The sequence below is a fragment of the Candoia aspera genome, chromosome 2 (assembly GCF_035149785.1).
Source record: "Candoia aspera isolate rCanAsp1 chromosome 2, rCanAsp1.hap2, whole genome shotgun sequence".
Classification (NCBI taxonomy): Eukaryota; Metazoa; Chordata; class Lepidosauria; order Squamata; family Boidae; genus Candoia; species Candoia aspera.
In genome coordinates, this window is record NC_086154.1 from 211792006 (window position 1) to 211814204 (window position 22199).

The following is a 22199-nucleotide window of genomic DNA, read 5'->3' on the forward strand; positions in this document are numbered from 1 at the left end:
AAACCACTTCCGAAATCTTGCCACAAAAACTTCAGGGACTTGTCCAGGCAGTCACCAGGAGTCAAGACTGAGTCGAAGGCACGCACACACACACACACAAAAGGCTTTCTATATAGGATATTGCTTTTAGACTGAATGGCTTGCTTATGAAATCCACCCAAACTTGCTGCATGAACACTAGAGCACAGGGTCACTTGACTTTGGAATTGAGGGTATAAGCTACTCAAATAGATTCTGTGCAGTTGTACTTTGAGCCGTTGTCTTACTTTACAGATTCTGTGTCTACTTCACAACCAGCTTTCTAAACGTAAGTAGAACAAGCACTTCTTATTCTAATTCATAAACTTTTTTTTGATGATGAAGATGATGATCAGAGGGAGTAGTGGCCAAAACTTCAGTATGCCTATGGAAAAATTATTTAATATCAAAACATTCTAAGGATAGTCTGCCTGCTGTGATTATTTAAAAAATGACACAAAGTTTTTCAAATGAATTGGATCACAAAGATCATCAAAAGAAATGAAGCGGAACACATTTGATTATCTATGCACTGTGTTTTGGTTAACACTGGTTTATTTTCTTTTATACAAACATTCAGAAAGAGTGACAAAATATAGGGAACCAAAGGGTCAGGGCTGGGGGGGAAACCACTGCCTTGGGCTCAGCGATGATCTACACTTACAGAGCCTTTCTTTCCTCCTCCTTTCTTTTTTTAACAGATACAAGTAAGTTTTGAAAAAGAGAGATACAGGACATGTTACATTATATCCATGCAACAGATAATGTAAAAAATGGAGGTCAGATGATTATTTGGAAGGATCCTTGCATCACTGGGTTTCCAAACCATGGCTTTTTTCATCCCTGCCTTAAACAGAACACTTTACAAAAAAGTGACATAGATGCATACATGATTGATTTTTGTATATTGTCTAATGGCTACAAATTTAAGGCATCCTAAGAGTTTGTTATTCTGCTGGTGAAATTTGTATCTCATATGGGTGCATTCCAAGAGGGAAGATTTCAGGCCATGTTTGGAGGAAGACTATGAGATCCAATGAAATGTAAGTCAGAGGAACAATTCTTGCAGCTCTGGTTCTTCAAAACAGTTTTTGCTGTAAAAGCTCTGAGGTTTTTTACTGTAGCTATTATGCCTGACAAGACAAAAAGAAAAAAGAAAATAAACAGTTATTTGGGATCAAATAACCTGTAGTTAATCATAATCCAGAAGTAGCATTGGTCTTAAATTGGCACAGAAGTTTGGTGGACCATCAAATATGTAGATAATCTTACAGCTAGCAAATTGCGCTGAGATTATTTGTATTCCTATCTACTTTTATCCACCCATCCATCCATCCTGGTGTCAGAGACAATATACTGCATAGGTACTCATTTGGACTATGGTTCTCTTGTGGGAGAACCCAACTTTTATAAAAATTTACTTATTTCCACCAAAGCAGCCTGGAATTAAAATCTACAATTGGGAAATGAGGAATAACCTAAGAGTCCAGTTATATCATAGTATGCAAAATGATAAACTATGTAGAGCTAGTAGATCTTTTACTGCTGAACTAAATTTGAATATGAAAGGTTCTTTTATTATGCATATGGATATTAAAAAGTATGCAAATAATAAGCAGACCTTTTCATAATAATTTTATTCTGCCTAAGTAGACACTAATTGCAAAATATGTTGTTTATCCCTGTATCATAATGCATAAAGCATTAAGATTATATTATTCAAATGCAATCATAGTTTTAAAAACTATAAACTATACATATATTTGCAAAACATATATTTTGCATTGTATGCATAGCCATTAATTAAGAACTGAATTTGCATTTAGAGAGAAACTAGGGGAATAGGCAGGTAAAAAAAAATAAAATCTCTTCCATTATATATTTGAAAATACTCAGTACACTGTACAAACAGAGAAGTACACTGTGCTTCTCTGGTTTGCAATTTGGACATAAAACTGGTTAGGTCACCTCTTTCACAGTAGACAACTTTCTACACATGCTCATTCCCACACTGGTAGTAGAAAGGAACAATCTTAAATAGCAGCAACATCATAAAATCTCCAAAGCACCTGTTACCTTCCATTTCATTCTCCATATTCTCTAATTAAATATGAATACATTGGTATGATGAAAAGTTGCCACAAGCAGTTTGCTTATAGTTGTTGTTTTTTTCAATCATGGCATTGCAAACTGCACTGTGCATGGATAGAAAGGACAGCTGAATTCTGGTTCTGATGCTTGCATAAAGCAGTTGCTTTGTTCTCAAAACCCAAGCTAAACCATGCTGTCACTTTTCTCTACTATGAAATATTGTTTAGTTAGGGTTAGGGTCAGGTTAGGTAACCTGTTTAGTTACACCTCTAAAGTTAAAAAGTCCCATACATGTTAAACGATTGCCCCTGTATTCAAGGATGGTGGGGGAGAAGTAATGTAAAAATGACTCAGCAGCTTCACAGAGGCATTTAGCTAAGTGCAAAGTGCCCACTACAAATCCTAGCCATGTGTAGCCTTCCTTCTTTCCTACTAGTAATTAATGCTGAATTTACATGCTGATAATAAAAGGATATTGGTAATCTGAATGCATATGTCTAATGAAAAAAGGAACCTGTTCTCTATTCATTTCTAAAAATGGAGAGACTAGCTCTGAGGACAACATATATTGGTCCCCGTAGCTTCATGATGTAGTAAGGACAAAGGTAATAAAAGCAATAAAATAGCTTTCACGATAAAACTACTAGTGATGTGAATAAATTACTTATCGTAGATGAGTACATTCTCACTTTAATGTAGCACATACACTACATGCTTAAACCCTGAGAAACAAATATTTTATTAGCAACAGAAGGGTAACATAATTACAAGTATTTATTTGGTACTATCTTTAATAAAAACAGACCTGTCCTTTTAAAACAAAAAAAGGACTTAGCAAGTGGAATAGACCCTGTGTCGTTTAAAGAAAAGGACTGAATTTCTTTAAAATAAGAATGTTATTTGTTTTACTACAATCAAGCTATAGCCAATTAGGAACAAATAGCAAGCAGGACTTTTTGGAGGCAACTGAGATTTTAAAATTGCTGCTATACATATCTTAAAAAAAAACAACATACTGAGAGTGAAATGGCAGCTTCAAACTTCTACAGCTTTTATATTTTTCTTGGGTTTTCTGGAAATTACCAAAAGTTAGTATCTTCTTAAATATTAAACATCTGCCCCAGAGGTAGGTTATAAAGCAATACCAGGACAAAATTAATTTTACAAAAGCAATTCTCCAAAAGCATGATGGTTATAGGTGTCTGTCTTTCTGTCTGTATATCTATCTCTATGCTAAAGTTGTATATGAAATTTGCCATCTAAATAGAGGCAACTGTGGCTGTATAGAATTGGAAAAGCTATAATGAATTTCAGAAGCTTCAATAAAGGCATTTCCCCCAAAAAATGTTGCTTAAACTTATTTACTTTTTAATCTCATTACCATTTTTGTTTTATCATTGCCTACTTTTTTGTTAAATTTGCTACTCCTTGCTAAGAACTATAAAACTGGTAGGTGCATTGAAACTTTTGGGCAACTTTAATTATACTTCATCTCTCCTCAAACAAGCGTCCAATAAAAGACACAATTTTTAGTTAGATCCAGATCTGCATTCAGGGAAATTCTAGAACACAAGAGGACAGGGGTTGCGAGGGCATTTTCAGTGATTTTATGGCAGCCTTGAAAAACTACTCTGGAGGACCTCTGGGGGAATTTAGCTCTTGGAACAGAGAAAATATTAGAGATAGGCATCTTGAAGAGGATGCCAATAAATGTGCTATTGCAAGTCATCTGAATTTCCATCCTGGTACCATTCCTTTAAAAAACATGGAAGCCCTTCCCAGTATCTGGGAATTTTACCAGTGCCCCACTGAGAACGGCTTTTACATTCCTTTGCCTGCAGACCATGCTTTTGGCATATCTTGAAGGCAGATTTTGTAAGTACCTTGTTGAATAGCATCTCTACCCTGGGTACCAGTCAAGCAGAGAGAATTACTCAACTTGTCCTCCACTGTCCCATTTATGATGAGATCAGGGTCAAATTAATGGTGGTAGGTGAACTCAAGGGCTCAGTCTGAGTGACTGAATTATCTTCTTGCAAGTGTTTTTAACTGATAGTAGTTAGGTTGCTACTTTTGTTCTATTGTCATTTAAACATAGACATGTTTAAGTTCTTAATTGTAGCCCTGGTTTTATCTTGATCCAACCTTCTTATATCTAGCGTTTTTTTTACTGTTTTTCTTTTCTTGTTATTTTGCTTTCTTGTATTTTATGCTATGCCACATTGTTATGACCTGTGGTTACAACAGTAAACCTATTTATTTATTTAGTTACTACTCTGGATGACTGAGAAACCTTCCAAAACAGTGTGAGAGGTAGGGATGAAGGCTGCAAGGAGAAGAGACATTTGGCAAAAAAAAATTACCAGCAGAAAACATCTCCTGGATCTTGGTTCCCTCTCCAAACAGAAGCAGTATTTCATTCACAGAAATGTACGTCTGGTTCCAACCAAATATATTTATATTTTTGAAAAGAGAAAAACACTTTAATTTTGGCCTACTTAACATTATCTTGGCATTAAAAAATCAGAGTTCAAAGCCAAGTTATAAGACATGAGCAAATAGAGCATGAGACACTCATTCTCTGAATCTAAGTGGAGTGACTTGGCCTGTGCATAAAAGGAAATTTAATTTCCATCCTCATCTGCTGTTTGACTTCCATTCAAGAAGCTACACAATGCCAAACTGAACTAAAGGGCATTTTTGAATTTATGAGTACTGGTGTTTTTTATGCACACCGTACCATGGAACCATTAAGCTAGTTCAGCTATGAATATTAGCAATGGCTTATAAGAATTTATTATATCTTTTTAGCAGATCAAAATTATATTTTCTTTTACAATTATCAATGGTTTCATTAGTTTAAGCTGTGAACAATTATAAGTGGTAGATGCAATGAGAGGATAATAAAAAGTAATAGAAAAACAATGTTTTCATTCTACATCAGGACATACCATGCATTGTTACTGAGGCAGTCTCCAATCAGCATGCTAGTGGAAAAACTGATGTAGCTGGAGCAAAGAGCCTAAGGAAGGGCAATGCATTTGTCAGTCAGAAGGCATGCAGCTAGCTTCTTACATGCACAGTATACAGACAGGTATTAAAAAGTTAAGCATATCAACAAATGGGCTGGACATCTATATTACAGTTTAGTATCTAAGTAGGCGTGCAGAAACCTCAGTGTCTAACTAGAGCCTTGCATGCAAGGGAGAGGGCTGCTCCTATTGCCTTCAAGGGATCAGGATGTTTTTGGCAAACAATAGGGATTTTCTGCCTTACTGGCACAAGGATATAAGGTTGGATCCCCTTGGATAGCATCTATAACTTCATCAGGTAAAAAGGAAATAGTGCTGATATCTAGCACTTATATATGATTTCAACAAATCTTAATCTATAGACAAATCTATCTGCCACACCTTTAATTATACTTTGATTTCTAGTTTGCTTTAGGTCTCCTTTTAACACATATCTTCATTACGAGAAGCCACTTGGAGGTAGAATGTACTGTATGCATATAAATGTCAGTTTAGTTCAATACTATAGGAACTCAAGTTTAGGCTTAAATTTTCAAAACAAAATGAGCTATGCACTGACATTCTGCCAAAGCATAGCTTAGTCTTTATTTAAAAACTTTCTTTATATGAATATAATCCTTGCATTTTCTTGGAATGGGCTGTAAAATATGATCCACTCAGTTACTTTACCAAAGCTGGCTCCCAAGGCTCTTGATCAGGAGTATGAAACTTCTGTTAGCTCAAGCATCATTATTGGGATTTGACCTGCATGTCAATGGATGGGGCCAGGACCCCAAATGGACCTAAGATTTGGGAACACTGCCTTTTTAAGTGGAGAAAATGGTGCCGTAGGCATCAGCCATTTTGCTACTTAAAATCAACCTCAGCCCCCCCAAAACCCCCAGACTTGACTTTTTTTTTTTTTACCATTTCCAGTGGGGACGGGGATCTGGGGTCCAGAAAAGAATGCAGGCAAATTGAATGTACCTCTCTATTACTGGCACCTCTGCTCTAGACAAAACTTGTTTTATTCCCATTCTTTTCTCTCCTCCATATCTTTCATCTCTCTGACAGAATTTGATTTGGAAGCGTTCCCCTTTCTTAAGGTCTCCAGAAGCAGATAATATACTCACAAGTCCTATAATTTGTCTATTTTCCCTGGTAGTCATCATTCCTATAAACAATGGTTGAACCTGAGATTCCTAATTCTGAACCTTCTGCCTTACTTCTGTTGCAGCATTACCCAGTGCTCTACAGCTACCCTATTTTTGTCTATCACCTACTTCTTTGTAGTCAATAGCTTTTTTTTCCAATGCAGTAATCTCCAATATGCAGTCTCAATTGCTTTATGGCTCATACTTGATAGCCAACACAAGTAAACTAATTTAAATTCTACATAATAGGTGGTGACTTTTTCAAGTGAGGCAGTGTGCTGCATGGTTGGGCTTCCCCCCCCCCCCTTACCAGCATAAATGCTAAAAGAGAAAGTTTGCATTTGTATGGAAAAGAAAATTATCCAAATGCTTGAACAAGTCAGTCCATATGAATGTTTTAACACATAATAATAGCTGCCAAGCACAGCATTTAGGTAAGGGAAACAGAATGTAACACCATGCTTGGATCCCCTGGTGATTCATGTATTTCTCCATATGGCTGTATTCCTATTTCTGGTTTAGCACCATTGCATGGATATGCCTCCCTAATATTACTTCTACAACGTATTCCAAATAAAATATTCATTACACTTATCCAATCATCTCTCTCTCTGGGTATGTAAAATATAGAATATTTTATCTTTTGCTGAAGGGTTTGGATTTTAAGACCCATCTGCATAAAAAACTATTCCAGTCTCAATTCATACCAAGGCAAAATGATGAGAGAGAGTTCTTTCATCTCTGACCTATATATAAGACAGAACACTCTGATATTTCTTCTGTGCACAGGAGAATGCAAGCTGGCTTTTACTGTCATGCCTTCATCCAAGCAGATATAGAAGTTTGCATTCTGAAAAAGCTCAATCAGACATCTTTATGTTACACCCTTTCCAATTTTTTCTTGCCTCCTTCCAGATGTTCCCACATCATCATTTACCTCTCCTAAGCTTCCCCAGTCATGATGAACTGATATCAATTTAATGGTGTCATGTATATATCATTTTTGGCATTCATGATTTTTGGCAGAAATTATTGATGAAATTATGAACAAACATTCCCTCAACCCTTTATATTGACTCACTGGTTTATTTTTTCCTTTTGTAGAAGTTGCTGAATTTCCCTTGCTATCTGTGGCTTTTCTTCCTAATGAGGTAAAGGGTGATGAGGTCTTGATTAAACTTGAAGACTGATAATTATTATTATTGTTCTGATTGCCACTCAGAGTCTCCATTATGGATCGAAATGTTCCGAATGGACGTTTCTGCTGGTCCCCAGTCTCAGCAGTAGGTATTGGCCGTGGAAGAGTTTTATTCTGCTCTTTGTCCTTCTCCCCATTTAAACCAATCTCTGTTTGCTCTATCTGTACCACAGGCTCCTCAAATGTCACTCTGAGCTTTGAATTCTGAGCAGTCCTGCGCTTTGAAGATGGAGATTTGAGGGCACTCTTGGGACTTGTGGCAACTTTGGGAGCAATCATGGTATCGGGACTGGATTGACAGGGGTCTCCCCCAGCCTGGCTTTGAGGCATAGTTCCAATCTGATAGTGGGATTCATTATCAGGATCACTACTTTCAGAAGTGGGAGAAGGGCTGTGACCATCCATTGATTTCGAGGTTTTAATTCCAAAAGGAAACCGGCGTCCCGATGCCAAAGCATGTTTCTTAATCATGAGATGCAAATTCTCAGTGCTTTCAGTGTTTTCCACTATAGGCCGTGGCCTGGGCTTATCAATTCTTTTCACAGGTGTGTTCTTCTGGTCTTCCGAATTATTTGAATCTGTGTCAGATTCACTGAGGGACTTCTGCATTAGGTGCTTCAGTCTTGCTAATTTCAGTTCCTTTTTCTCCAGTGGAACCTTCTTTATATTCTTGGAAGCCTGAACATCCTGAAATTCTAAGGACAGCTTTTCCTGCATACAGACATTCTCAGAGATTTCTTTCCCCAGCAGCTGGCGCAGGATTTTATCAGAATCCTCCTCTTTCATCTTGGGCCGATTGGGGTGGTGTATTCCTGCACTGCCAAGAATCTGAATCCCATCATGGGTGTTCAGTTTACTTTTTGGTGGAGTCACGTCATCTGTATCAGATGGTTTCCACTGAGGTTTGCCAGAAATGGGTGATGATGGTGAACTTCAATGAAGAAAGAAAAAAAATTAGTACACAAGACCACAATCAAAATTATACAGACACAACATGGATGTTTCCATCACATTTTCTCCCCCTTTCCCATGCATTCTATTGCCTTCTTTTTTGACCTCATCCACCTGGAATATATTATGGACTTGCACTTCTATGCTACAGTTAAGCAAGTAAGTCTATTTGCAAACTAGGATCTATTATTTCCATTCTTTGCTAATCTCCACAGAAGGATTTTCTATTAAACATTTACTTTAGATCTTGATAGAATAGGTGTGTGTTAAAACCGAATATTACACTTTATTATAATCAGCATATGTTTTGACTTCATGAGAAAAAAAATGGTGATAATCAACCCTAATACTAACATCACCACCAGCAAAAACATTGTCTATGCCTCAGAATTTACAATTCTGTTGATAGTCCCTATGTTAACACTGGAAAAGACATTGGGAAGGAGTAGAGGAGCAGGCTATCTATAATATATTCTTCTCTACATTATTTTCAAATTGAATATGAGTAGAGGAGTATAGCTCACTTCCACTCAGCTGCCATTTTTACTCATCAGAATGCCTCTGAATGTTCTGAGAAAGTCTGGATGAAGAGGTTAACCACTGATCTGAAGCACCCTTCTCCATCTTGGGTACCTCCAGATGTGCAGACCAACTCTCAGAATTCTTAGCAATGGCCAGAACTGGCTAGAGTTCACACCTCTGGAGGGGACCTATGTTGGAGAAAGCTTCCAGGTGAGGTTCTGTGGCATACTAGATGTCTCCAAGGTAGTGAAGACAGTGCAGTGAACTGAACAGTGGCCAGTGGTGATTTCTGGCTGGTGAAAGTCTTTCTAGATAACGGAAAGAATGAAAGATTGTCCACCTGCACTCCGGACAGCTGCTCCTTGGAGGAGACTGTGGGATAGAAGTCTTGCTGTCTTCTCATTAGAGTGGCTGAGGGTCACAGGAGAAACAGCTTGCTCACTCTAGCCATGGAGATTTTTAAAGGACACTAAGCACAACCAATCCTGACTTTCTTAATCACTTTGGAAGAATTTACAGTTGAAAAGAGGTCTTTGAAAACAGTGGGACAAAGAAAACTTCTGGTGAGTCAGCCTTCCTTCCAAATTACGGAAAGTAAAATAAAGAGGGAAATAATACTTTGAAAAGACTTAAAACAACAGCAAAGAGCTTAATCAAGGTTTTGACTAAGAAAGTTATAAATGGATAAAGGGAACAGTATTAATTGAAAGATAAAGATTTTGGTGAAAGTGTTTTTGGCATTACATGGAATTAATGAAATAAACACAGCAGACCTTCCTGGGAATGTTGATTTTTGACATTAAACGGAAAAGATAATTGGTGGAAGTTACAAAATAAGATAAGTTTAATATGAGATGGACTGTGTCATTAAAACTATGGAAAGACAGAATGGACTAAAGCCTTAATGGTATAAAGAAAGTGAACAAGGAAAAAAAAGAGAGAAGCCTGCCTTTTACCTTCAGCTTTGTAACTGATTTACTTTTACTTTTGAATTATAAGTTAAAAAATGGCAACTCCAGAAAAGCTGCAAAGCAGGGTGAAGGAAGAAGAGGTTTGTTAGAGCAACCAACAGAAAAGGGCAATTACTCCAGAAATATTACAAAAGTTGTTTGAAGAGATGGGAAAGCTGGTATCTGAATCTGTCAAATCTGTTAAAAGTGAGTTGGTTGCGTTTGAAGAGAGAATGGAAAAAAGGTTTGTAAAGATGAAAGAGGAGATGAAAGAAGAAGTCACTCCCCCTCCCCCCCCCCAAAAGAAGAAGAATCTATAGGGCACCTTACAGGAGAAATTAAACAAATTAATGACAAAGTGAAAATTTTAGAAAGTGAAACAGAAATAATAAACAGAGAGAAGGACTTAGACAATCTGACATTACTGGAATTGAGAGAAAAAGAATTCTGCCTGAGACTTAGAGCAGTTCCAGGGGATCCTGGAGAAGACAGCAGAGAAAAGGTTGTCTGGTCTTTAACAAACTTTCTGGAATGGGATGAAGGTGATATAGAGGCAGAAGCTGATCAAGTTTATAGAATCAATACATGATTCACAAAAATAAGAAATGTACCAAGGGATATGCACTTTGTCAGAAAGAAGACCAGAGATCAGGTTTTGCAGCAGCATTTTACTTCCAGATTAAAGATTAACAATGCAAATGTGATTGTACTTAAAGAAATTTCAATTAGAATACTACGCAAACAGAAAATTGTATTTCTTTTTGACTAACAAAGTTAAACAGAAAAGGATACCATATTGATGAGACAAATTGGAAGGAGTGATCTTCACTTTGAAACAACAGAGATTCAGATTGAACTCAGTCCAAACAGCAAGAGAATTTTTAGAAAAGTTTAAAGGGGAACTGGAAGAAATGTAAATGTAGATGACAAAAGGCCCCAGCACTCTGGACTCTGAAACAGCTACAACAATAAACTGAGGGGGGACTTGGGAATTATTATAGAAGAACCAAAAGATTGTTTGGGATGACCCAGGGAAGTTGATGGCAACCATATATTATGGGAGGAAGAAGTAAAAGATTGAAGCTAGAATGTATGGAGAACAAGTGAGTGAGTGAATCAAGGGAGAGGAAATGACTATTAGAAAGAGGTTATCTCTGTGGATTTAGATATAATTGAGCAGCCTGGGACCTTCTCAAAGCTTCACCCATGCCACAGATACATGAAATTGGAGAAATTACTGCCCTCTTCTCAACAGTTTTCCTTTTTATATTATGGATTTCTATAGAAGTAAAGAAAAGTCATCATAGTTTTGCATTCTACACATCAGAATCTTTTCTGTTTTGCAATCAATATGAATTTCCATCATATGACATTTTCTGTTACATTCGTTATAACCCAAATTACTGAAATTTTAGCTGAAGCATGACTTCTCTGTAATTATGAGAAATTTCAGTTCAGAAACTGAATCCTACTTTTATAAGCCTAGTTACCTTGAGGATGTTGGCTGTGATTTGCCCTCTGCCCTCTGAGTTTCTAGAAGCTCCTGGAGTTGGTTCTGTAAACCCACACGCTCTACCGTCTGCCTATAAGAAATATTAAATTGTTAGACTATTTTATTCCTAAAAGAAAAAGGTGTCCATCGATGTACTAAAGGAGATGCAATTGTTTTCAGTAAACATCCCTTTAAAACAGCCCCTGTTAATTTATAATTTAAGGGCTGCACTCACAGAATGCATACAAATGTCAACATGTACAAAGGAGGACTCTGTTCTGCAAATTGCTTCTAATCCCTGTGACAAGACTCTGATCACTCTATTATACCTTCTGAAAGTTGCCTGCATTATATACATTATTTACTCCTAGCAGTGATGTTGGTGTCAGCTGCAGGGTTAGAATTTTAAGGAGCAGATTCCTGGGGCTTTGGAATTTACAACAAGGAATTTATCTGTGTCCAATTAAAACCAAAGTCACTGAAATTTGGAACTACTTCCCTCTAACTTTCCTACCAGTGACTTGAGAGAAAAGTATTTTTTAATTTTTTTTACTTATACCTGTCCTGCGTCCACTTAATGTAGTTTTGATAGATGTACACAGAATGGTGCAGCTAATTCTTTACCGACTTCTCAGAACTACAGATCTTCCAAAGTAGTTTACAATGTAAAATATACAATTCGGAATGTCCGAAGTTCATAAAATCTTAATGTGATATTAAATAAACTTAACAATGAACTAATAATGGAAGCAACGTATAAGAATGAAAAGCTTGCAATTAAAACTTCTAAAAAGTAAATTTGTGAAATGTATGCCTCTATTTCCCTCATGGTACAGGGTCATTTAGTAGAGAGCAAGTACAGTTATTCCGCATTCATCTGGAAGGATGCTTACAAATACAAAATGAGAGTGAAGTGAGGCCAGGGCTTATCAGTCAAAACTAAAGAAACAAAGCGGTACACTTTATACTAAAGAACAAGTTTATAGAGTTGCTAGCAACACGGAAGTACTAGTGATATCTAGAATTTTCTGCCTCTTAGATTACAGCCACTTCCATCTTTAAAATTAAGTGGTTGAGTAGCATGTACTAGAATATATATGTGATTTTAAAACGTAGCCCTTCTTATTTTAGCTTTCATTAACAATGTTTAAAAGAGACATTCAGAACTTCAAGAATAATTATGAACATGTAATTTTATTCTGAGAGTAAGAATAATAATGGTTCACATTTAGTGACGATGAGATCTCATCTGAGGAGGCCAAACAGGGTACCCAATTTGAATTAACCACATAACTGTCTGCATGACATTTAAATAAAACCCTTTCACTGCTCATCCGCTTGGTGAAACCTCTGTGGCAGCGTCCCCAGACTTTTCTGATCAGCCATAATAGTTTCCTTATAAGATTGCAAGATTGCACGGAGCGAGATTGCATGGAGGAGAGAGTTTCTATCAGAAACCAGCCCTGACTGGCTGATCCATGCCATGTGACATCAAGACATTATCTGCATTCTGCCATTGTTTTGCAGATCTGAAAAAAACCCTATTACTTTCACTTTTATTATTATTTTATACTATCAAAAAGCACCATGCTCAAATATCGGATTGGTGGGAATATGCCTTGAAAGGTATTAAAAGAAACAGACACAAAATTAAGGGAAACCACTCATCAGTATTGCTTTTTTCTGATACGATTTATGTTTAATAAAAGTGCAAGCTTCCTATATAAATCCTTGCTCAAAAATTCCTTTTTCAGTAAATGGCAACTATCCCAAGTATTAAAACTGATACTATAATCCTAAAAAGACATTCTTTCGCTGTCAGCTATACAATAATCTGAATAACTCATCTTTCTTTCTATATTTAAACAAGTACTTTACTGCCAGGAAACCTTTTAATTTTCCCCTTTCCCTCTACTGTTAAAAAAAAAGACTTAAACTGTAATAATTTAATTGCATAACATTATGTAAGTGTGTGTGTGTGCGTCTCTCTCTCTCTCTCTCTCTCCATAAATTAGACTTTTCTTTTGTTTTTTAGTAAACTGAATGTGGATTTTTATCATAAATGTGAATTTAGGTTATTTTATTGTCTTAGACATTGTCTTGAAAGCCCATTCTTAATGGGATAATTTCAGGTAAACACTTTTAGATAATATTTCTTCAGTTATTTACAGATAATAAAATAAAATAAAATAAAATGCTAGCATCTGAAGATTATTGTCATATGATGCCATGTTTTCAGAAGTTAAGAAAGAAATAGTAGCAATAACACAATAAACACTACAAAATGGAGTGTTTAAGTAACTGGCATATGCCATGGCTACACAAAAAAGTAAAATATATTTCAAATGACTCAACTGAAACATCCCCAAACATAGTAATTACTTTTCCTCTAATTATGATAAGCACATCCTTCAGCAACTCCTTTAAAAAGCAAAACTGTATATGATTTTTTATATAGAAGGCTTAAGAGAAACTCACACGGACTACTTTAGTAGTCCTTCAACTACCAAGGGTGCTTTTTTGTGACTTTTCCATCTCTCTTTCTCATCTTATGAAGCTATAAAACTTACAACAATAATGGGAACTAAATACATTTCTTTGTGATAACTGTTCCAGTCACCACTGGGACCAACACTGGTGACAGCTTTCTACATGGAGAGATTCCCTTTCAAAGAAAGGGACGTTGAACAGAGTACAGAAAAGGAGTAAAAATAAGCCAAAGAAATTAAAGTCATGAGGTGAGAAAGGGGAACATAGCTAAATCTAGTCCATACCAACACTGTTTACTGTTTCTCCCCATACTTTTCCAAGCTTGCAATCATTCTTGCTTCTATTACACTGTACACCAGTTCTTTCCTTGCCTTTTTGTTGCTGTTCTTTAAAATTCTCACCTCTTTCTTTTTCAGGATCTCATCAACTCCATCCAACATAACTTGCTCAATCTCTCCCCTCCTCTTGACCCATTCACTCAGGCATTTCTCAACAACTTGCTGAATGAGCAAAAATCTGCATACTTCCTGCTGGCATAAAGCTATAGTATATTTCTCAGATTTTGCTCATTATCACCTCTTGTACTCTTTCAGTCAGAATTCCGCCTAACATCCTCCCAGGCACACTTAACAAACTCATCCCTTTGTAGTTATTACAGTCACTCTTGCTACAGGGGAATAATAAAAGCATTCTTCCAATCATCAGACACAGATGCAGTCTTTCCACACATGTTAAGTAAGTTGCAAACCACATCCATATTTTAACATTTCTACAGTTATACTATCTCTACCTGCAGCTTTACATCTGTCAACATTCTCACAGCATTTCTGACTCTTCATTAACCTTTTCTTGAACACTGACATTTCTAACATTTGTTTCAATTATACTCTTCACCATATAACTCTCATTCCCATACAAATCTCTAAAATATTCCTTCCAACATTCCCTCACTTCAGTTTCATCCCAAATAATTTCATCACCATTTTTAATCCCATTCATTTAGCTCAGGTCTCTTTGTTTAGCTCTTTTCATCCACTTCCCAAAATTGTTTTGCATTTTGAGGAAAAGTTGTGTCAGCTTTTGAGGTCTAAGTCTCCATTCTCTTAGTAGGTTTTGTTTATGTTAGGTGAGAAAGAAGCAATAAAAATATTTGCAATTGTTACAATAAGAAGAGAAAAGCTTTTTTCCAGACTTGTAAAACTATTCAGGGGAGATGAAGATAGATTCCTGGTGACATGGCATCCCATTTTTAATGTTTAAACAACTTTGCAATCTGCTGAGAGATCTCCAGTTCCTAGGTAGACCAAAAGTATTAACATTACTGTCAAGACATTCAGTTTTATTTAATTTTTAAATTTTTAATTTAATTCATTCTCTCTCTCTTTTTTTCCTTCCCCCTTCCAGCAGATTTTTACCATTTTTGCCATACAAGTTGCTTAATGTTGAATGATATCCTGTGAGGGGCCACGATCGGACATAATCCATTCAGTTATATGTGTTAATTGGTGATCTGATCTCTTTGATGAAAAGGGGACAAATATTCATTTATAAAGAAAGAATGACATATAATTTATGAGGAGTTATTTAGTACAGGGGTGGGAATTTGGTATTCTTGGGAACAAGCAGTAGTAATGAACTTGCTAGAGGTTGGACCCTTGGCTTGATCAAACAGGACTCTCTATTTTCTTTAGGTAATCTGTCTACTAGAATGTGCACAGACATACAGTATATGAAGCATGCTAACTTTCTTGCACCTCCTGTAAACAGTTTGGAAATTGACAGCTTCTGCCCACCATGCATTCAGCCACTAGACTGCTACATTCTATGTTACCGTTTTTTTTCTCTCCCATAAAACCCTGGCTAATGTTTACCTTTGAAATAGAAAATTTCCAGAACAGCTATATTTTTCCTTTTCCCAGTTCAAAGCCATGTGATACTGCCAGAGCGTGTATAAAAATGCAGCCACCTCATTACTGCTTTCACTTTCAGAATGATTTGCTTAAAATGTGGAACAAAACTGACAGCACAAGTCCAGCTGTGGTATATTTAAGTGGATAATTTCCTGGCTCAAAGGACATAGTTTATTAACTCACTCCTCAGTTGTAGAGCTTTTGAAATGACAAATTTAGAGCCAGAAAGCATCCACATGATTTCAACCACATGTAGGCTGAATCTACAGTACTTATAAATGGAAATGCTCATACAGCATAGCAAAGGATCTGGAAATGACAAAATGTATTTTAAATAGGTCAACAGTAAACTAGTTTGTAGAAACTAGATCCATGGAAGATCATTCCTTCCTTCCTCTTGCCTACACATTTTCTTCTTGTGCTATTTAAAAATCACCCCCACTATCTGTCAGCACTGGCTTGTAACACAAAGTTGCAAGCGTACCTGTTTTGCAGGTTTCTGGATGAATTATTTCCATTTGTTATTTCTGACTATTTTTGGTCTACCTGTTTTTCTCTTCCATTAAGTGAAGGGGAAAAGTCACCTGTAAAATTCAAGTGTTTAATACTCACAACACATGAATTGAATATTCAGTTGTATGTATCATCCCATTTAAGAATCTGCCAAACAGTAAGTTTCAACCATGGATGTTGTCAGGAGGTGGACGAAGAGGGGCAAATGATAAGGCCTGATGGCATACTTATATACTTGCATTGGATGTCATGGTGCAAGTACATAATCATGGCATCATTGCATTGTGTCACCATTTTGGCATCATTGTAATTTGTTAGTATAGTAATCTTCAACTAGATTATACAGAGACAGAACTCAGGAACCAGATTGGCCACTTCTCTGGGATCAACAGTGCTTCGTTCTTTTCCAGCAACAGACTTTGTGCTCGATCAGTCCCACCCGTGAGCGTCAGTTATAGCAGTTTCTTTAGCAGGCCCAACAATGTGAGAAAACTACATGTCAAAAAAGCAGCAAAGCTAGATTTGGAAAGGCAGCCTCAATATTGTCCTTCTTTAATCAAGCAGCAGAGGTGAATCTGCTCTCCAATTCTTATCACCGAGCTAGAGCTGAACAGGAAAGCTTTGAGTAAATTGCAGATTCAGAGGGAATTTTTTTAATTTCATAAGCATGTAAATGTTTTACACCCACATTTCTCTGTATAGATGGTGCAATAGCAAAATGAAAGAGATTGTGATATCTGAAGATAGATAAAAATTATTTATGAAAGAATAGAATTGGAAATAAGAAAGTAAGAATTCTATGTCACAAGTAACAATTTATTGAATGTGTCATTAGTCCAAAAGTCTCACAGTTGAGGAAATTTCCATTTACTTCAACATGCCTTGCTTAGAAGACATTCCAGGAGAACCTGTTCATGGTTTATGCTTATCCAAGGAATGTGTTTTCAGCATGTCCATCAGATGTCCCAAGGTGACATAATCATAAGTAATAAGATATGCAGTTAGCTAAGGACCTCACTGCTTATTGACTGGTGGTACATCTTCAACTCAAGTGTTACATTATCTACCACACAGATATGCATGAACCATAAAGCAGCCTAAATTATATAGAAAATTAATAAACCTCTGTTTTGAGAACAGTTGGAACAACCCAACCAATGAAAGCTTACTCTTTTAGCTGTTTGGTTAACTTCACAACCTGGGATGCCAAAGACATGCATGTCTCCACCACTACCAAGTAACGTGAACACATGGTGTATCCCTGCCGTTCAGCACTTTGGGAAGGTTTTTCTCCAGCATGATTTTGCATAGTCACATTTGCTCCATATTCCACCAGAGTCTAAAATACATAAATATTAAGAGCAGCTATTACGTTGAGTGGCACTAGGTTCAGCATATTGATTACAGCAGCCTATGTCAGCCTTCCCAGTTTGATTCCCACCAGATGTGTTAGAAATATAACTTCAAGAATTTTAGCTAGCAAAACCAATAGACATTCTGTCTGGGAATTATGAGAGTTGTAATTCCCAACACAAGTTAATGAAACCAGGTTGGGGATGGCTAGCTTATGCGAAGTATTATTGTAAGAAGAGATATGGGAGAGTTAGTTCTCACACTGCCAGTAAAAAACAAAATAAGAACACATTTCACGGTTTCAAAAACACTGAGGAAAACAAGGCCAGCTCCCGCCAAAGAGGAGGCCAAGTAGTCAGTTACACAGGGAGGGAACAAAAACAAAGCACAAGAGCATTTGACCTGTTTTTCTATAAATAGAGTTAGTTTCTGAATAACTGAAGTTGCTGAAATTCTTTTGGTTATGGTTTCCTAACTTCCTTCAATAAGTATTACTTTTTCTAAATTCTTAGATCTGCTTGTGAGCTTCTAAGTGGTTTCAGTCCTGCTTGATTGGGTGAAGCCTGACATGATGAGTGCTGCAAGGTGACAGAATAATTTAAATTAGTGGAGGATAGGATAACTTTTTTTTTGAAGCATAAAAAGGAAATGGGATAAGCAGCATATTTTAGTTGTTTGAGGGGGAAAAGAATGATATATTTGTGCTGAGAAGGTAACAATAATTTTTAGATGATCTTCAGAAACTAGGAGAATTAATGATCTACTCCCTTCAAGGTCTTTCATATGTTCTTAACTTTAAAAGTCCTGTAATACTTCAAAGAATGTCATGTCAGTGATGGCCTTAAGCTTTTCATGCTTAGTTACCTCACCATGGATACAAATGTTCCAATTTCATTTTCCAACTATTATAACATTTTATTTAATCTAATAAATACATTCTCCTGAATTATGCTATCACAATTATATTTTTGTTAGATGAAATAGTATTGACCATATGCTATGCAGAGCACTTGCCAAGCCTGATACTACTTGGTGCTATTGGAAAAACTGATCCAAAGAATTAAAGCTGAGTCCATATTTAGGACTGAACTGTTATTAATAAATAACTGCTATTGTAAAATAAAAAGTTGACTGCCCTCTACCTTCCTGGGAGTTTGAGAAGCTCCAAAATCACAATGTGATTTAGCAATTACATAAACACAGGATCCATAGGAAATTACATTAGAAGGAAGGCACTGCACTTAAAAGGTGTTAGAGGTGAGAGCATCATGCAGTGTTGTAGATGGCTTAGTTCCATATAATACTTTTTATGATGGTGAAAAGTCAATTTGTAGTGAAAGGATCCATTCCAGAATATAATTTAAAATTATGTACAGGTCACTGATATGAACATTTTATAACATTCTCCTTCCTCCGTACCTGAAGAAAATTAGATGACCAAAAGTTTGTATCTTTTTTTTTTTTTTTTGGCAATGTAGCTCAACATGGAACAGTTGAAATGTTTTGAATCTTGATTCATGACGACAACAGAAACTCAAAAGTTCTAACATAACATTCCAAGTGTTCTGAGCTAGAACAATACCTTCCCATTTTGTCCACATCTTTTGCAAAATCCCATTTTTCCTAAAGCCCACACTTATTAACCCATTACTTCAATATACTAGTATAGTGTTTCTCAACCTCAGCAAGTTTAAGATGTGTGGACTTCAACTCCCAGTCCAATCCTGGGAGTTGAACTCCATACTTCTTAAACTTGCTGAGGTTGAGAAATGCTATACTAGAACATAGCATAATCAACTGTCATCTGATGTAAATGAACTTATGTTTCAAGTTAGCAATATTTTTGAATACTGTTATTTGTGCCCTTCCAAATGTTGCTGACAATTGCCAGCATCCCTCACCACTGGCCATGTTGGCTGGGGCTGCTGAGATTTGTAGCTCAGCAACATCTGGAGGGCCACAAGTTGCCCATTCCTGTTTTGTGGTTTACCTGTATACATCCTAAGTATCCATGCTGAGCAGCCACATGAACTGCACTATTACCATCTTGATTAACTTCATCCAAAGAAATCCCTTGTTCTTGCATAAACTGAAGAAGCCACAGAAGGATTTTCTCCTACAGAGAAAAGGAACATTTTATAAACTATGTGGAGAACAAAATATGTACAGTAAATATTGATAATTATAATGGTGTGATATATACATGTATAAAACAACATGATATATTTAGGTAGTACCAGCACAATGGAATTTAACACCAATTGCTTCTTTAGTTCATAGAAAGCCTATGTTAGATGCTATTAAAATTCCACTGAGTATTAATAAATTCTAAATACTGTCACACTACAGTTGGAAACTTTTCCATATGGGGAGTAAGCATTATTGAACTATGTATGTGTAAATATGCATATGGTTTTGTTATACTTCTACAATGATTTACATTAAAATATATGTGCAATCAAAACTGATATAGTTAATATATCCATTCTTTCTTTCCTGGGCATTAAGTACTTGAACTAAATAGATAAAAAGTGTTGGCTATTGATCAATAAAGACTTAATGTAAAAAAATGCATTACCTTTGTGAACATATGCTATCTATTAGTTATGGTCTCTTAACTGCAGCATTTAAGTTCAGGCAAGATTGCTATCAGCACCTGTCCATTGATGGCACATGTTTTTTCCCCCAGATATAACAAATAATGATTTGCCTTTTTGTACTGCAACCCATGTCTATAATGTTCTGTTATACTAATTAGTCTATCTATAGTTTGCTGTCTGGATTCCTATAATATATTTTCAGCATTTTTATGAGATTTTTCTTTTTTCTTTTTTAAATGAAAGGAATAATGAAACGTTGGGAGCGATAGAATCAGCATAACATATCATGGGGCAGCAGTATCAAGCTCTTTTGGTACCTCAAACTGAAAGTAATTCCTTTTACTACAGATTCTAAGACTTTTGTTTAGCAAGATTTATTGAAATGAAAAGGATGGTGTTACAAGAATTTTAGCAGCTGAACTATTTCTCATTTAGAACCTATTTATCTGCTAATACATTATGGCAGAGACATCTTTAGCCTCTTTCTAACAGCCATCCTATGATATAGTGAGGAGTTAGGTCTTTTATTTGACAGTGAATAAGCATGCTGGTTACATAGCCATCTCCTATGTCCTGAACAATTTGGAAACCTCCCATTAGAAGCAGATTTTCTGCATGGAATAAATATTGAGAAATGCAAAAATTCTCATGACAATTACGTTTTAAATATTTAAACCTTATCTCATATTTTTTTTTGAGGCCTATAAGTAGTATGCTGAAGCTCCACATTCCTAAAAGGAGGTGGGACTAAAACATGGCCAGGGACACAGCAAAAATACAGTTGATGTGAGTACTATTTAATTAAAATTAAATTAAGCAAATATAGTTATTATTATTCTATATCTTGGAATTATGGAATTGCAAGGGACCATTTAGGCCATCAGATGCAACCACCTTCTCATTGAAGGAATCCAGTTTAAAATACCCTGTCAGGTGCCTCTGCTTGAATACATCCAGCAAAAAGAAGCTTATTGTTTTCTTTGGTAATTGATTCCACTGTCAATCTCCTCTTCCTGTTGGGAAGCTATTAATTTGTTAGATATACATCCTCCCTTATGTTCAGATACTCAAGGAGAAAGACATAATGATCTCTTCTCCCATTTTTCCCACAATACCTATGAGGTGGGTTGGGCTGAGAAAGACTAACTGCCCCAAAGTCACCTAGTGAGCTTCTATAGCTAAGGGTAGACTTGATCCTGGGTTTCCCTGATAGAAGTCCAACACCTTAATCACTAAATTGCACCAGCTCTTTAATGTTTTCCCTAACATTCAACCAACATGTATAACTTAAGACCATCATTCCATGTCTTGCAGAAAATAAACCTGATTTTCCTCTGGGTAACATTCCTTCAGGTGTTTGCAAAGGATATCGTATCTTTCCTCATTCATCTTTCGCTAAGACTAAATATATTCACTTCCCTTAGTATCCTTAATAATTTTCTACTTCTGCAATGGCGATTTTTGGAGGAGCCTTAGATTGTACACCAGTGTTTTATATGGTAATGCTAAAATGCTAAGAACCCAAATTTATCTCTTATATTTTGATTGTATTTTATGAGCATTTCATTGTCTCTCCCCTCCCCCCATTGCTATTGTTTATTTGATTATTTTGATTTCATTCTGATTTTACAAGAAGCCCTTTGGCTCCTATAATGATGTTAGCATCAGGTGATCGTAACTAAAAAAAGCAGAGAACTCTGAGACTCTGAAAAATCTAATACCTTCCGAGCTCCTATCAGCAGGATGGAAATGAAGAATGTGAGGATTTTAGCTCTTTCCCTCCCCCCACTCCCAGACTGAAATATTTAATATCCTTTTAAAAGCAATGGAGAAAAGAGAATCTGTGCCAGAATTGGTCCATATTAGACATTAACTTGGAAGACACTGAGGGGCCAAGGAGAGTTTGATGATGACCACTCCTGGCATATCCCCAAGAAACCTCTCAA

General features: G+C 36.3%; 1 protein-coding gene across 3 annotated transcripts in view; it reads right to left on the bottom strand.

The window, feature by feature from the left end:
* Positions 1-534: 534 nt before the first annotated feature.
* The window catches only part of SNCAIP (synuclein alpha interacting protein), a 115990-nt gene continuing 94325 nt past the window's right edge, over positions 535-22199 (bottom strand). For 2 of the 3 annotated variants that reach the window (XM_063295288.1, XM_063295286.1), the window contains 6 exons: positions 19644-19769; positions 17470-17639; positions 11386-11478; positions 7356-8403; positions 5061-5131; positions 535-1151 (listed from right to left, as the gene is read on the bottom strand). In XM_063295288.1, the coding sequence (XP_063151358.1) occupies positions 1067-1151; positions 5061-5131; positions 7356-8403; positions 11386-11478; positions 17470-17639; positions 19644-19769 (1593 nt within the window). In that variant the 3' untranslated portion in view covers positions 535-1066. The remainder of the gene's footprint in view (positions 1152-5060; positions 5132-7355; positions 8404-11385; positions 11479-17469; positions 17640-19643; positions 19770-22199) is intronic. The other variant, XM_063295287.1, reaches the window with a different exon arrangement.